The sequence below is a fragment of the Stomoxys calcitrans genome, chromosome 3, assembly GCF_963082655.1.
Source record: "Stomoxys calcitrans chromosome 3, idStoCalc2.1, whole genome shotgun sequence".
NCBI classification, from domain to species: Eukaryota; Metazoa; Arthropoda; class Insecta; order Diptera; family Muscidae; genus Stomoxys; species Stomoxys calcitrans.
The window spans coordinates 150,899,244-150,916,468 of NC_081554.1; the positions used below are offsets into that span (position 1 = coordinate 150,899,244).

Here is a 17,225-nt window from a genome sequence, read left to right on the forward strand (position 1 = left end):
CGAGATAGGTCTATACTGCACGGAATGGTGTATAACGAAGGCCAATCCCCCACCTCCATTCCTTGAGCGATCCTTACGTAGCACATTGTAGCCGTGACAACTGTGCAAGCTGCAGGTGTTAGTCAGCTTTGTCTCCTGGATCGCTGCGACCGATATGCTCTTCCGACTCATAAAATCCACAATCTCATCAATCTTGCCTCGCAGTCCATTGCAGTTTAACTGCAGGAACGATACATTTCCCGACACTGGCCTGGCAATAGTAGGGCTAGGGTGCTGTCTTTGCATAAATTGCCGTACGGGAGAGGTCGGGGGGGTCACATAGTCCGACGACGAGGACGCCGAAGGCGACGACGGCGACGCTTGTGACCCACTGCTGGCTGTGTTCGCACAGCACCTAGCGACATAGCCAGTATGACTATACTCCCGTAGCGAAGTTAGGCCAGAGCAAGAACGGAAATGTACCCACTCCAAGCACCTGTTACACCTCACCGACACTGACCGATGATGAAGGCGGTTCTGGCAAACGGAACAGAACCAGGGTCCGGGGTTCTTTTCAATCCCGGCACGGACCAAAAGCATACGGAGAAGGCACTCCGGGATGTGTCTCTCCCATGACGAAAAAAGACGAACACGTACACTGAGGGGGCAGCCCTTGCCGATGACGATTCCATCGGGTCAATCCGGTACGTACAACCGGCTGCCATGGGATTGCTGTGGTCTTTGTTGTGTGTCGTTGTTTGACTTTTGTTTGTGTTCTGACAAAGAAAAGAGTCAGTCGGATTTCGCAATAATTTAATAGGCATTTTTGCTGTGAATGAAGGCAGTACTAGTTTTTAATGGGTAAATAAAACACTCCTAAAGTCACACAACAAGAGCAACTATGATGAAATAGAGTTTCTTGGGCTCCGTTCCTGAGTGTTTAATAACATATGGAATTAATTGAAGCGAAATTGCATTGGCGCAGCGACATGTCGCTGGTACTTTTCTCAAAGAACTCAGTATTACTTCTGCGAAATGTGTTCGCATTTTTCTCGTCATCATTTTTTTTATAATGCGTTTCGACAGTTGTTCGAGCGAAAAGTCGAACATGCCAATCTATAGCGGATAAATAAAACAACCCTTTTTACGCTAAATAGGGTAACACTTATACCCCAAGTTGCTTAAAAGAGTATAATGTCACGTTAGTGCTCTATAGACACCCGATTTAAATTTTGGAGAAATGGCAACACTACGTTCCTTGTCTCGTGGTTGTCCGTCTTGTTTTTATTTTGGTAATCTGATACCAACAATTGCGTGATTATCCTAAAGTTTGCGAAATATATCTACAATTCAATGAAAACTTAAACAGTTTCTTTTAAAAAAGTTTCAAAATGGCTATGCGAAGACCACGAATAAAAGCACAAGCTAATATACAACTTAACTCTAAACGTAAATCGAAAACTGCGGATGAGAAAGCGAAGATTAGTGAAAGTCATAAAGACGACACCAATAGTTCATTGGACGTTTCAACTGAATTAGGGGTGCAGGGTAGTGAAAAATCTAAAATTCAGGAAAATGAAACTAATTTCATAACTGATAATGGTCCTACGGATGAAAATGTCTCTGGTGGAAAAGAGGTTATTTCTTCTCAACCACAATGCATGGCTAGTGACACGAATGCAAGTGATAACATATGCAATAGCAATGTAAACGCTAGCACTATCGATTTGAAGTGTGGGGTTACCCACAATGATGAATCTATAAATAACCCAAAAACTGGAAATAACCCAAAGAGAAAAGAAGAAAAGAATGAGACAGCATTCAAATGTCCGCCAAAGGTAGAGCAGCGGTTAATAAACAATGGTATACCAAACCCAGGCACCGACGATGTTTTCTATTCAGACATTGAGGAAAATATCTTACAAATGGATCTTCAGAAATCTCCAAGTGATGTCCCCTCATCGCCCTCTAAAAACCAGCAAGCAGCAAGGCAACGTATAAAGGCCACTCCTATTTTCGGTCAAAGGCGAAACAGTTTTGTGGGATCCTCTCCATCCCCTCACAGCGCTGGAGGAGATGAATGCAATGACTTCGTTGTGCCAACTCAACGGAGGGAACGGCATATCTCCAGTTCAATGAGTACAAATTCTAATTCCAGTTCATCATCTCAACTGCACCACACTCAGCATAAATATCTGCCAAATGGTGTAGCAAATGCAAACACTGGGCGCGTTCGCACAGAGTCAGTATGTTCGGCAATGTCCGACACTGTTGCTAACAACCACAAAGTCCGTAAAACCGATGATCACAAGCAAAACTTGAAAAGAGACTTTGAAGCACGTTTCAGTAATGGTGTGCCAGATAAGTCAGCTTTGAAAATGTCTGATTTAATATTTTACAATCCAGCCACTAATCCCATGGAACAGAAACCAAATCCTAATATGAAAGTGGAAAACTGCGAAAAGTCATCAAATGCCTCAGATATGAAGCCTTTTAAGCAAAAGAAGGAAAAAGATAGCGAAAACGATGGAGAGTCAGTGCCTGTGCCGCAGCTTAAACTCAATTCAAATGGTGAATTGATTTTAGATGATAAATCTTTGGTAATAGAGACAACGGCAGAACAAGAAGCTCGCAAAGTATTGGCGAATTCATCGTTAATATACTTGGACGAGAATACTGGCATGAATGGTTTCTATTCACGCCAAAAAAGAACTCGTGATTGGCCTTCCACTGAGACAATAAAATTTTACCGTTGTCTTCAAACCGTGGGTACGGATTTCTCTCTTATGGTTCCACTATTTCCAAATAGAACGCGGCGTGATTTAAAACTTAAATTTAAAAAAGAAGAACGTATTAATGGCCATTTAATAAACAAGGCTTTACTTTATCCGAAAACATTTAATGTTGAAGAATTGAAACAACAAATGGATGAGGAAGATAAAATACGAGCAGAAGAAGCCGAGAGAATCAAGCAACTTAAAGAGGCAGTAGCTAAGGGAGTCAGAAAGGTAAGGTCAATCGCTGTTAATATTTCTTGCGTTTAAATTGCTCGTTGTTACAAATATGAAAGTTAAAAAAATTTTTTCTCGCCTTAAAATGACACCAAGAACATGCATTTTTGTCTTTTTGGGTCGTGCATCCGTGGGTAATAAAAAATGTAAATTTTACCCATGAACATTCCATTAAGGAACAGGGGCAAACTTCTCACATATCAATGAGCGCAGTCTGATTCAAGTTTAAGCTCAATGATAAGGGGCCTCCTTTTTATAGCCGAGTCCGAACGGCGTGCCGCAGTGCGACACCTCTTTGGAGAGAAGTTTTACATGGCCTGTGGGTAATAACAACTCTCAATCAATATATAGCATTGAATGCGGAGAATATGAAAGTTTTATAGCAGAAACTAGTCTGCAAGTTTCTTTGCATTAATAATATGTAGGAAATTTGTGCCAGCAACATGCACATCTGAGGGAGGCGATAGCTTAATTCTGTTTGATAAACGACCGGCGTTCAGAAGTTGTGAAATCGGGTGGGCGATTAATGAAGGTTTGTTATTGTTATTGCAGTGTGTTGTACACTGATGCGGCAGCCCTTGGCGATGTAGGACATCATCGGGTCCATCTGGATCGTACAACCAACCGGCTGCCATGGGATTGAACAGTATTGGGTATTATGGGGAGGGGATCGATCCCAATGAAATGATGGGAGTCAGGAAACGTCAGACCAGGTGACCTAATGGCGATGTCTTTGCTTTTCTGATGATTTTCTTTTTCCTACAGATGTTGGTAGAAGTAGCAGTTTAGGTTTGAATTTGGCATCTCCGAGTTGTGTGCATGTAGGGGAAAGCTGGCCAGTAATGCAAATGCAAATTTACCGATGAATATTCCATTAAAGAGCAGGAACACACTTCTCACATATTATAGAGCGCTGTCCGATTAACAACAAATGTACAAAAATTTTACCCGTGAACATTTCACTAAGGAACAGGGGATAACTTCTCACATATCAATGAGTCAGTCCGATTCAAGATTTAAGCTCCGAACGGCGTGCCGCAATGCGACACCTCTTTGGAGAGAAATTTTACATGGCATATGTTGCCAGCATTAGAAGGGGAAAACCACCGTTAAAAATATTTCTGATGGTCTCGCCAGGATTAGAACCCAGTCGTTTGGCGTCATAGGCGCACATGCTAACTTCTGCGCTACGGTGGCCTCCAACGATTTAAGTTTTTTAGCTCATTTTTATAGCCGACTCCGAACGGCATGCCACAGAGCGACATTACTTTTTGTCTCTTCATTTTATTCAGATAATGCAACTTGAAGCCACTGATTCAGACCATACTTGGCGCAGTTCTTGGTTAATTCCTCAACGATACGTGCAAAATCGGATAAGAACTGCGTCCTCTACAAGCTGAAGAAGTCTTATCGAGAGCTAGGTTTATATGGCGGCTATATCAGGTTATAGACTGATTTAGACCAATCTGGGCATAGTTGTTAAAAGTCATACTAAAACGCTTCACGCATCCAAATCGAATAAGAATTGCGCCCTCTAGAAGTTGAAGAAGTCGAGATTCGTTAATATGGGAGCTATATCAGATTATGGACCGATTTGAACCATACTTAGCAAAGTTGTTGGAAGTGATACCAAAACACAACGTGCAAAATGTCAGCGTCCCTTAGAAGCCCAAGAATTCAAGACCCAAGGTCGGTTTATATGGCATCTTTAACAACACATGACCGATTTGGCCCATTTACAATCCCCACCGATCTACACTAATAAGAAGTATTTGTCAAACTTTCAAGCTGCTAGCTTTACTCCTTTGAAAGTTTGCATTTGACAGACAGACGAAATATATATACGGGTCTTAGACGTATATTTCGAGGTGTTACAAACAGAATGACGAAATTAGTACACCCCATCCTATGGTGGAGGTTAGGCTAGGTTAGAGTGGCAGTCCTTTACAGACTCACTTAGACAATTTTAAGTCCATTAGATACCACAGTAGCGACAGACCAAGGCTTCTGGCGGGAGTCGAACACACGACCCCTGCACTGGTAATCCAAGCACGCTACCAACTCGGCTACCGAAGTTGAAATTATCAACACAGCCAAACTACTAAAAAGGAATTCCCGTTATGTAGGTGTTGCAAAATAGCGGAGTAATCTTTTTCAATGGGTGTTATCTGATATCGAGAAATTTTATGTTATTTGGAAGACAGTTGTATAATCTGGCAATTCTTAAATGAAATGATTTTTTTGTTCATATATCTGGCTATAGGATGATTATTTGATTTCGTCGCGTACGACCAAAACTAAATGACTATGAAGAAACGGGGTAATTGCGCTTTGGATATTTTGTGGAAACATGTCAGACATCTGAAATCAATAACTTTAAGAAGGAAGATATAAAACATCGTTTAATATAAGGAGAAACATCGGTATTGCGGCGAACCGAATAAAGACAACAGACTACTCTATTTACAGCAAATTTAAGACCTCTAAGGTTAAGTGCAGGGGAGTAAGAACAGCCTTTACTCTCTTTTGCTTTTTATTTGAAATCAACAGCTGAATTTTAGAAAAAAAGTTGATATGGCAAGATCCAAATATATCTGGCATGAGATATAATTAAGAATAGGAGTTATTAATCTCTTACTTTTTTACCGTTTTTCAATATTAGTGCTTACTTGCTTTAATTGGCTATGACAGAATATTTCTTCCACTAGCCGAACGTAGAATAGCGTTCCAAGCGCCTCCATCTTCTGCGCTCATTCTAAAATCTCTGACACCAAGTTTCGAGGTGTCTCCCACAACTTGATCTTTCCATCGGGCTTTTGGTCTTCCCGGTTTGCGTGTACCACCGTGTTTGCCTTCAAAAGCTTCTTTGCTGGAGCTTCTTTATCCTTTCTGACAACATGACCTAGCCAACGCAGCCGTTGTATTTTGATGCGTGTAACTATGCAATCGTCGTCATACAGCTCATACAGCTCGTGGTTCATACGACGCCTAATTCTCCGTTAAAGGAAACTGGTCCATATATTTTACGAAGAATCTTTCTCTCAAATACTCCAAGCTCTGCCTCGTCTGCTTTCACAAGTACCCATGCTTCAGAACCATATAACAGCACGGGTAATATCAGTGTCTTGTAAAGTGTAATCTTCGTCTGTCGTGAGGTGGCCTTGTTTATTCTTCGCTTAATCTCAAAACTGGTGTCATTCGTTTCGGTTACGGCGGTCCAAAGGTAGATAAAGTTACTGACTGTCTCAAAGTTGTGGTTCCCAACTTTATCCATTTTCTTTATCTGCTCGGTTGTGCAAGGCTTTTTGGGAGTTGAAACCATTCACATCGTCTTATCTCCATTTAGTGCCAGACCCATTTTCACTGACTCTTTCGATTCTTTCAAAGGCTGCAGTTACTACTTCCGGCGACCGACCTATGATATCGATGTCGTCGGCATAGGCGAGTAGCATGTGTTCTCTTGTGATTAGTGTGCCATATCTATTCACATCTGCATTTCGTATAATCTTCTCCAACAGGATATTGGAGTGATCACACTATAGGCTGGCTCCTTGTCTGAACCTCGTTTGGTATTAAATGGCTCGGAGAGATTCTTTATTATTCTCACTGAGGAACGCGTATCAGCAAGTCTCATCCTGCAGAGTCTTATTATTGTAGTTTTACAGGGATACCAAACTCAGACATGGCTTGAAATACCTTTGAACGTAAAGGAGTATCAAAGGCGGCTTTGTAGTCAACAAAGAGATGGTAGGTGTTGACTCGTCCTTCTCGGGTCTTTACCAGGATTTGGCACAGTGTGAATATCTGGTCCAGGGTGTATTTACCAGGTCTAAAGCCGCGTTGATAGGGCCCAATTATCTCACTGACTTTAGGTTTTAATCTTTCACACAGTACGCTCGAGAGTATCTTGTATGCGATGGGGAGGAGACTTATTCCTCTGTAGTAGGCACATTCCATCTTGTCTCCTTTCTTGTGTACGGGACATAGTATGCTAAGGTTCCAATCATCGGGTATGCGTTCTTCTAGTCAGATTGCGCAGATAAGCTGACGTATACGCCTTATCAGCGTGTCGCCTCCGGTCTTAAATGGTTCAGCGAGTTACCCGACGGCTCCTGCTGCCTTGTTGTTTTTTAGTCGGGTCACTGCTACTTGGACCTTATTCTGACTAGGAGGTAAACATTCTATACCATCATCAGGGATTGCTTTTGCGGTTTCCTCTTCACATGTGTGCCAACATCGGACACTAGCAGTTGGGTAAAATGTTCTTTCAATATCCTCAGCATGTTATTTGTGTCAGTTACCAAATTTCTTTCTTTGTCTCTGCAGGAGGATGTGTCTGCACCAAAGCCATCGGTTTGATGTTTAACTCTTTGGTAGAATTTTCGGACTTCATTCTGACTCCTGTACATCTCAATTCGCTCACACTCACGTCTTTTCATTTCCTTTTTCTTTCTGCGGAATAGACGTTTCTCCTCTCTCCTTTTCTCCCGATACCTCTCCTTCATCTGGCGCATTGCTACTGATTCCAGGGTTGCTCTATATGCCGCATTCTTGGCTTCAGTAGCATCTCGACACTTTTGTTCGTACCATGGGTTTCTTGGAGAAGGCTTCCGGTACCCAACTACGGATTTCGCGGCATTTTCCATGGAGTGGGCAATGGTTTGCCGCGGTGAAATCTATCAGCATCAACCCATTACTGGACATTTTCTCGTGAAGGCTAAACATTCCGACTGTTGGACCAGTCTCCGACCAACCACAAATCCGCAGCGAAATTCATGCCTCGTGTTATGGCAGCTATAGTATAATTCGTCACCGTTTGGTGTTGTAGTGACGCCATTCCCAGTCCATCGCACTTCCTGTAAGGCGGTAATATCTGCCTTGTACTTCTCTACACACATTTATAATAAAGAAAAACAATAAATAAAATGTAAAATATTGAAGCGAAAAATTGAAAACTAATACCACAGAGCGTGATATTTCTGGGTTCTTTAGAGATGTGACTGAAGTTCCTCAGAAAAGTCTTCAGCAACGTCTTCTGAGGCATCCCCTGACATATACTAAAAATATTATTAATTAAAAAAAATAACTTCAAATTTAAAATAAAATCCATATCCTTTTTATTTCAGAGAAAAAATGTACGAAGCCATGCTGATGGTGCTTTGAACGGTGCTAATGTTTACGAAAATGAGATTGAACAAAAACCAAATAAGGCTCGTAAGACGCAGCCAAAACCAGCGGAGAAAAGTGTTGCACCACCACCACCACCAACATTAACAAAAACAACTGCAGTAAATATTGAGTCCCAGTTAGCCGTTGATACCGTAGATGTACAAATAAATCCTATCACAACTTCTTGTACAGAACAAAAAGTTGATATCACAATTTCAAAAAGCAAAATAAAAACCGAGAACAATAAATTCAAACGACGGCGAAAGAGAATTCCAAACATAAAAAAGGAGAGTACACAAAAAGTGGAAGAACCCACTCAGGCCGAGGATCCCATATCACCATTCTCGATATCTTCTCCCACATATTCATCCCCATCCCCTCATCCGGCGCCAATAAAAGATGAAATAATTAAAAATGAACCCATACAAGGTCCACTATTTATAACTAAAACCGAAGTGAGCGATGACGATGAACAATTGGAAGAAGTTGTGGAAGATTTTCTACATTCCGATGTACTTGAAGACAATGACAATAGTATGCCTTTACCGACATGTACAACATCCTCACAATCAACCACGTCGGCACCAATTGCCGAATCGGTCATAAGTACTGATTCTTGCGCGCTTTATATACATGAAGACGAATATTGCGAGGATTCAATGGAAGCGGATATACATTGCGAAGGTCGGACATTTGTCAATTTAGACGATGGCTCGGTTACAACCATAAGTGATGTGAATAATATGCCACAGACTGCCACATCCGATGCTGTCTATGAAAAACAGGCCGCAATAAATCAGCCAACCCCGTCACCTTCGCCACCATCTTTACCGACACCATCGCCTGCGTTAGCTCCACAATATCATTATCCTACGCAAACAGTACACAATTCACCACCTACCATCCAGCCACCTGATCTCATATGTAATGACACCAGTTCGTCGTTAGCGTCTGAACGTGAATTAAACGAGCAAGATATTGAGCACATATTAACAGAACTTGCAGAAGGATCTTTAGTTCTTGTATCAACACTAGACCCAGATGATCCGGATAAAGTTCTAAATGAAATATTTATGGTAGACAAAAATACGGGAGACTTGTGCGACGAGCCATTGAATATACCCGATAATATAGTGCAGTGCATTTTATCTGTGATGAGCTAGGACCGCAAATGCCAACGCCAACCACTCTGATATTCGGACTATCTGTCCGATTCATATGTCTTCTGCTTAGCTTGAAAGGTCTACATTCTACTTTATATATTTACGTTATTGCTTTTCCTCTCTGGTATACCTTTTAACATAGGGTAACATCTGGTGAGATTGTTATTTTTTTTATATTTGATGCATATTTTTGCTGTATGCTTTATCAAATAATGTTACATATTAAACTTTTTCTATTTCATAAGTCTACGAGAAAGAGAATTATGCGTTCGTACATATTTCATTTGTAATATTTATTTTTTAAATAAACTTCATTGTTTCATAGAAATGTTTCATATTATATGTTAAAAAGTCCAGTGAGCTCACATAACAAGAAAATAAAAGAGCTACGAAATTTATAAATAATCGACAAAGCAAGAAACGTTTTTCATTTTCAATAAATGAACCAAACCTAAAATAGAAGATGGTATTTCGAATATCATCAGGAAGGTAAAATCGGGAAATCGAATAAATGACCTAAATATATGTGTGTGCCATTTTATCATGCGCCAGGGGCTTATAAAACCTTGTACAATCCCATGGCATCCGGTTGTACGTACCAGATTGACCCGATGGATTCCTTCATCGACAATGGCTGCCGCCACAGTGTAAACACACTGCTACAACAACAACAACAAAACCTTGTATTCTGAATGCCGAGGAAATTGTTAGAAAAATGCCTCTTTTGCGCCCTCAAGAAGCAAATTCAGGATACTGGTTTATATGGGTGTAAGGCCATCAGGGATGCGAATTACAGAAGATTCAAACGAGGCTGCTGACGAACTGACAAGGTGTGGATCGCTGATGAGTGCCGATAATGCTAATCAGTGAACCCTCCCCGGTGCGTGCTTTTATGTAGGGTGGACGCTTTCTATCGTAATCGCGCAAATGAGGCGTGGGCTACGTGCGTGCATTGTTATGGTTTGAGCCACATACTTGCATGTGAGGAAAGCGATCCTGGGCAAGTTCCCTTTGTAGAGCAAAGTGCATAGACCCAATCGCTGGGGGAACTGTATTCAAGTAGTATGTTTTTCGCGGGACTGAAAGTAGCTTGTCCCTGCGCTGAGAAAGCATGACTGCAAATGGGGTCCTAACTGTTTCTTGTAAAGTAAGGTCTTTATGGTCGCGCTGGACACTCGTCATTCTGGACTGCTTTAGAATCCGGAAGTGGGTGACAGTACAAAGATGTCATCTATGACAGCTGTTTTCCTGCCACGGGATAGTTATTAACAACACAAAGGCTAGAACTATGAGCTCCGATGCATATGGTGTTCTTCATTATCAGCTGAGAGCAATCTCTGGACGCGCCCTGTAGCTCACAGCTAAGCTTCTCATGACGGCAATGAATACCAGAAGATCGGACCTCAATGTTCCAGCCTTGTGGTGCTCACAGCTATCCCGTGCCGGGGCTGCTTTCTGGTCTACCTGGCTTCCTTCGTTTTTGTCTTGTAAGTTGCTTCGTACTATTTAATTATCTCTTCTAGAAAGAATAAAATGGCCAACAAATGTCTTCAAATGAAGAGACTAGCAACTGAAGTTTCTAGTCACGTACCCTGTAACCCAACCTAACCCACTAAAATCAAATGATCACTCCAAAAGATCCCACTATAACGGCACGCCAAACCGCACAAGGTTTTGTGAGGTTAGGTTGAGGAAAGGGCATGGGACTTAACCCGTCCCATGTCCTTACGTTCTTACTCCTAAGGCAGTAATAGGCTTTTTGTGCCCTCTACCACTTCTAAAAATAAATATCAAAAGGACTTAACCCGTCCCATGTCCTTGCGTTTTTACTCCTAAGCCAGTAATCGGCTTTTTGTGCCCTCTACCACTTCTAAAAATAAATATCAAAAGGCCAATGTCAGCAATTCTGTACTTTTTACATATTTCCTAAACTGCTTTGTATCATTTGATTCCACACGGTGATACCTTTCCCTTTTGAAAGTTTCGCCGCTCCACTTCATATGCCCTGCATACAGCCCCGCTAACTCATGTGAAAGCCGAAGGCCGTATCTTGTATTGTCCCGGTATGGATCCACATAGGACTTTTGTTTTCCTTTCGAGACCCTATTTGTCACTACGTGTCACAGGTGCGTCCATTTCTAATTTTTTAATTCAGATCACAGATCCACCGAATGTTTCGTGTTTTATATGTTTATCGCTGAAAAACTCCTGGCGCTACTAGCAGGTTGTCCACTAAGTGCATCGGTCCCCACGTTGTTAAAGGCGTCCCCTCAATCTTAAAACACACACTGTTCATTCTTTCATCGATGGCGTCGCGGCGCTTATGTATAAAAACCTTTTTGCAAAAAGAATAATAAAAAGGAACCCATACTTTTTGTGCTTCTTTAATTTTATAAGAACTAAGTTCATATATTACTTTTTCTTTAAAATGTATCATGATATACTATTACTAAAATTACAACGTTTATCCGCATTATACACTTGTAAATTCTTAGATTATAGCCTTCGTCCTTTAGGAAAGCCTATGTTTTTACCTAAATTGAATTATATACATATATGGTAGTTTAAATAAAAAATTAAAAAAATTAGTTATTTTTATATTATATGACTTCTTAATTTCCCTTCGAAACCCACGGTTAAGAATTCGGCCGCCGAAAGCCAAGCTCCATCCCTTATAAAGTTTTGTGTCTCATTATTTTCATAGAATATAGATTTGTTTGATGATTTCGCTATTTTAACTACATTTGAATCTGAGATAACTGCAATGTTGTCTCTGCAATATCAAAAATTGATATAAATATGAGAAAATATATTTTTAAATTTGATCATTATCACACGTTTACGTACCCATTTGGCATAATTTTCCTTATAGGTCTTTCAAAATATTTTGTTTGCTTTTGAATTTGTTTGGGCTGTCGTATATCTATAACTAAAATGCAGCCCGATTCGTCTCCTAAGTATATAATATTTTCATTATCAGACTCGACGGCATAACAGACATGTTTCAACTGGACGCTATGATTTTCATAAAGAGCTGAGGAAGAAAAAAATCATATGATTTGGTACCAAAATGAATTAAATCTTTATATATACCTATAGCAGGACGAGTTTCCCGATCATCCCAATAAAGGCAAGATTTATCCAAGGAACAAGTGGTAAAAATATTTTGATTTGACCTATGGGCAGCTAAAGCTGTTATTGCATCGGTATGGGCGAAACGAAAACCTCCTTTGGAAATGAGATCAGCTGTACCCAAATCCCAAATCTAAATTTAAAAAAAAAACAAAAAATTAGGCCATACAAGTTGAAACAAATATATACCATGCCTACTTTCCTTAATTGCACCATCTTTACTACCGGTGGCTACTTTATTTGGGTTGGCTTTAAACACCGCCAGAGATGTAATCGGTTTCATGTGTTCAATTTTTTCTCCAATTTTAAATAAACAATATGGATTGTGGGATTTGCGTACTTCTGAGTGCGTGGACCACACTTGGAGGGATCCATTATTAAAAGCTAACAACAACTATAAGTTCATAATTATAAAAATATACAGAAGTATACGCCATAATTGTCTTACAATGTCCAGAGTGGCATATTCCAAGCAATTTATAACAGCAGGACACTGCAGTTTGTAGCAGGCTAATTCAGGTAGAATTGACTCTTTATTTCGGACAATTTCTGCCTTTTCGAAACCCCATAACGCGCCCGTCCATTCACGCCCGTTTAATTTATTACAACAAATTGCAATATTACCACGTTCATCGGAACAGGGCGTATTGATCGATATACATTCCCAAGCCTCATGCATACGGACTGTATGATTTAAGGGACGTCTAGCATAATCGCGTGAATTCAAGTTGGGATAGTCAGTGTCGTCAGCCAAATCCGTCTCCTCGGGCGGTTTATGATCGTCAGGGGTTTGGTATATATTGCCGTAACTAAGGGGCAACATATTTTTAAATTCTATTTACTTAATAATAAATTTAATTTGTTTATCCTCTTGTAGCACTATGAGTATTTTTAGGTTATAGTGAATACCGGTACATGGTTGCAAATATTATTAGTAGTTACTGTTTACTAAGGACAAGGTAGATAAAAAGAAGGTAAAGAGAAACTGATGAAATTGAGTTGTGTTCGCATAGAGTTAGTACTTTATTCGGCTTTTTACGTGAAGAACTGTCAAACTCCATAAAAAACGTATAAGCGAACACCGGTATTTTGTTTTATTTGACAGTTCTATAAAGGAAGTCTATCAAAAAAGCCAACATACTTTAAGTTTTATGAATACGGGCATAATACTATATTCAGACCAAAGCTGTTTTGAGCAAACGACTCGTTTTCCCTTTATAATGCTCTGGAAACGATTCGTTTCTCCTTTACCATTTATAAGGTCAAAACGATTCGTTTGCCACAGAAATAAGTCATTTAAAGTATGTGAGCCCAAATAATTGCCTAAATTGTGCTAAATAACCACAGCCCTGAATAATGTCAAAAATTAAAAATTTTATTTAAAAAAAAAAATAATAAAATAAATAAAATAATCAAGTATTTACAGATAAAGCAAGAAAAAATAAATCTTATCAAAAGTGCATCATGATATTTATGTTGGAGTGTAGTCAAATGCAAATTCCAAAACATCTCAACCAGTGTGAACGGTTGAGATATTTTCAAAACGAAGTAAGCAAAACGAGTCAATGTAGACATAGCATAAAAACATGAAATAAATAAATGCCTTTTTTACGCTAATGTTTTAAGCCATTGGCATAAAAAATAATAAAAATAAATTTTGCATACATACATTTATTAATTCCAGGAGAATAAGACCGTTCCTTCATCTTGTGTTACTTGCTTGAATCAGTGCAGCTGTACTTAAGGCCTTAACAGAATGGGCGTTGAGGAGCTTCGCGTTAAAAGATGCAACTTTGGAAACAGATGTTAAAAAAGCAACTCGAAAAAGTTAAACAATTTTTAACTTTGACGACCAAAAACACATCTTCACGTATGGCAACATAGAATGACGCTCGCTTTCAAGCGTCAAAGTTGAAAATTTTTTAACTTATCCGCGTTAGGTTAGGTTAGGGTTAATGGGTCGCCCACCAAAGATGAGTTCACTCGGACGCCAGTTTGGCCCATTGTAGTACCCTAGAGAGAGAAAGGGAAGAAAAAGGAACGTGTGAGACCTCGTACTAGAGGTTATACACTAATAAAGATAAAAAGAACGAAGACAGGAGGAGTGGAGAAAACCCGAGCTGGAGGTGAAGAACCGCCCTTCGCTACCTACGCAAGCACGGACCTACCCATGACGGAGGTTGTGTGGGACCATCTTGTTCCCTCAGCAAATCTCAGGAGAGATACCAGAGGTACGTTCGTAAGTTCACCTAGATCACAGAAGAAACGGCTCCCCAGAAAGGAAAGCCTACGTCTCTGCAGACCCGAACAGGAACAAAGCAAGTTCTTAATAGTCTCCTCCTCATCGAGGCAACTCTTACAGAAGTCATTGTGCGGTATCCCCATGTGCGCCGCTATGCGACCTATGGCACAGTGTCCGGTTATGAACCCTGTCAAAGTACTCATCGAACTCTTATCGAAGTCCAGCAATTCCCTTGTCCTCGGCTGGTCGATGACGGGCCATAGCGCCTTCACAGTCCGGCAACCATCCTTCTTATCCGTGTCTTGCCACCGACGCCGCCCCGGCCATCCCCTCTCCTGTGTTCAGTAGCTTGACAAATGGCACGTAGGCAAGACGGATGACTGGTCCGCCCGGCGGAGACGAATCCCTCCTGGCGCTCTCGTCCGCCCTCACATTCCCTGGAATCCCAACATACTCAGAAATCCATGTCAGCGTCACATCGCCGCCACATAAATTCTGAGTTTCGAGGGCGGTAGGCCCCCTACCAGCATTTCTCTTGCGGCTACTGCAATGGCACAAACCTCTGCCTGGAAGACCGTACACTCGTCCGGCAGTGTCAGAGACATACTGATATTGAGTGCATCAGAGTAAACCCCCAATCTAGTCCCTCTCAAAATAAACCCCCAATCCAAGCTCTCTCAGCGTAAGCGCGACCCTGGCGGCTCAGTTCCAAATATAGGCCCCAATGGGCTGCACATCCAGCATCGCCTCCACGTCTGCTTGAGGTGCGGATCTCTGCGCTCCTGTGATCCCGACGCAGGTCAGTCTCTGGACCTTCTCGAACTCCTTTGCACACGTCATCTTCCCTACGGCGTCCCACCATACCAGTGCTCCATAGGCCAGTACTGGTCTCACGATGGCCGTATGCATCCAATAAATCATCTTGGGAGTCACCCCCACTTCCTACCAAGAATCCTCCTGCAGGAGTAAAAAGCGCACAGTGCCTTACGGCTACTTTCCTCGGTGGTCCTCTTCCAGTAAAGTTTTGAATCGAGGATTATGCCTAGGTACTTCGCCACCTTCGACAGCCTCAGGGTGACCCCGTCCAAGCACTCCGATATCTTATATCAACGCATAAATAGTACTAGCTCCTTCTTCCCTGGGTTGGTCCTCAACCTATTTCTGGTAGCCCATCGCGACAATCTCCTCAGTGACCCTTCCATGATCTCGCTGATCGTTGACAGAAACTTGCCTCGGACCAGCAGCACATCGTCGTTCGCAAAAGCGATAATCCTCATGCCGTCTCCACCGAAATCCCTCAGGATTTCATTAACCACGAGGATCCACATCATCTTTGGGGGGACACCTCTCCTTGGGGCGTTCCTTTGGTCACCCGCCTTCTGACCACACAATCTCCCAGGTGTGCATTAATAACCCTGCCATTTGTCCATTGGGAGATTAAGGGGTGAATCGTCCCAGCCCTCTGTAGTGTTCTCCCTTTTCGACTGCGGTCTCCAGTTCCCTTGCGTCCTCCACCGTCCTCCTGTTCCCCGAACTTCTCCCAGTCAGTCCTTCTAGTGCTCGACCCGAAAACATATCCTATAGTGATCCGAAAAGGAGCACACGGTGCAAACGTTTCAGTCCAACATCTACACCGATTCACTATTCGTCACAAGCGTTATATCTATAACCTGTTCCCTGAACCTGTTGTAGAAAATAGGGGCGTTTCCTCTATTGCATAAAACTAGGCCCGTGGATAAAATGTAATCCAAAAGTGACTACCCTCTTTCATTGGTATCCGTGCTTCCCCAGAGACTGTGCTTAGCATTGGCGTCGCCACAGGTTTGTGCACATCGTATGGTAGGTACATGGAGGCCAGGACCAGTAATAGTTTGTGGGGTCTCTCCAAAGCCACTACCGTTAGGTCTTCATTGCTGAAATGACAAATCAGAGTAAGGTTCAAATCTCTACTGGCCACGATACAGCTTCCAATCTCATCTTCTTTGGGAGGGGGAGATGAGATCCAGATTTCGTGATCTGAGTCCGCGAACATTGTTACCTCGTAACCACGGTTTTTGAACGAGGGCCACATCAGTCCCCATAGCTCGCAGCAGCTCATCCGTGGCTGCCTCCCAGTGATGCAGGCTAATCTGCACTAGCTTCAGCAGCCCATGCCCCTAGTACCCTGAGTGGCGTCGTCTTCTCGGCGGGCAGGACCATTCTCACATGGTTTAAGCCGAACTTGACCTCTCCTAGCGAGGACTTCAGGAGTGACAAGGATTCTAAACCAACCCTGATCGAGAGGTCCTTGCCGTTACCTATATCACACGCTCGTCCCCTAATAATTGTCCAGCTCCGCTAACAGATGCTAATTCTGCCCTTTAAGCAGCCTGAGTATGGCATCGTCTTCAATACTGGAGGGGGAATCCAAATTCGCAGTGTTGTCCATCGGGGGATCTGATCAATCGGGACCAGCTCTATCTTCATACCAGGCCAAAGGGGGTCAAGGCCACCGATGTAGGTCGAAAGAAAATCCAGAGCTTTCTTATT

General features: G+C 41.9%; 2 protein-coding genes across 2 annotated transcripts; one reads left to right on the top strand and one right to left on the bottom strand.

Annotated features, from left to right (window-relative positions):
• The first annotated feature begins 1,214 nt into the window (after positions 1–1,214).
• Positions 1,215–9,743, top strand: LOC106086331 (transcription factor TFIIIB component B'' homolog). The gene is made up of 2 exons (XM_013250966.2): positions 1,215–2,987; positions 8,117–9,743. The coding sequence occupies exons 1-2, from the start codon at positions 1,371–1,373 to the stop codon at positions 9,320–9,322; spliced, it is 2,823 nt and encodes a 940-aa protein (XP_013106420.2). The 5' UTR covers positions 1,215–1,370; the 3' UTR covers positions 9,323–9,743.
• Positions 9,744–11,690: 1,947 nt separating this feature from the next.
• LOC106086314 (protein valois) lies at positions 11,691–13,350 on the bottom strand. Its single transcript, XM_059365046.1, is given in 4 exon segments — positions 11,691–12,095; positions 12,170–12,356; positions 12,416–12,848; positions 12,903–13,350. Coding segments are annotated over 4 exon segments (1,173 nt in total). The 5' UTR covers positions 13,278–13,350; the 3' UTR covers positions 11,691–11,917.
• Positions 13,351–17,225: the final 3,875 nt, after the last annotated feature.

Bases quoted from the DNA above. Each gene is read 5' to 3' on its own strand.
- LOC106086331 (XM_013250966.2), top strand. From the start codon at position 1,371: ATGGCTATGCGAAGACCACGAATAAAAGCACAAGCTAATATACAACTT. The intron at 2,988-8,116 runs GTAAGGTCAATC...TTTTTATTTCAG, and splicing joins TAGCTAAGGGAGTCAGAAAG to AGAAAAAATGTACGAAGCCA.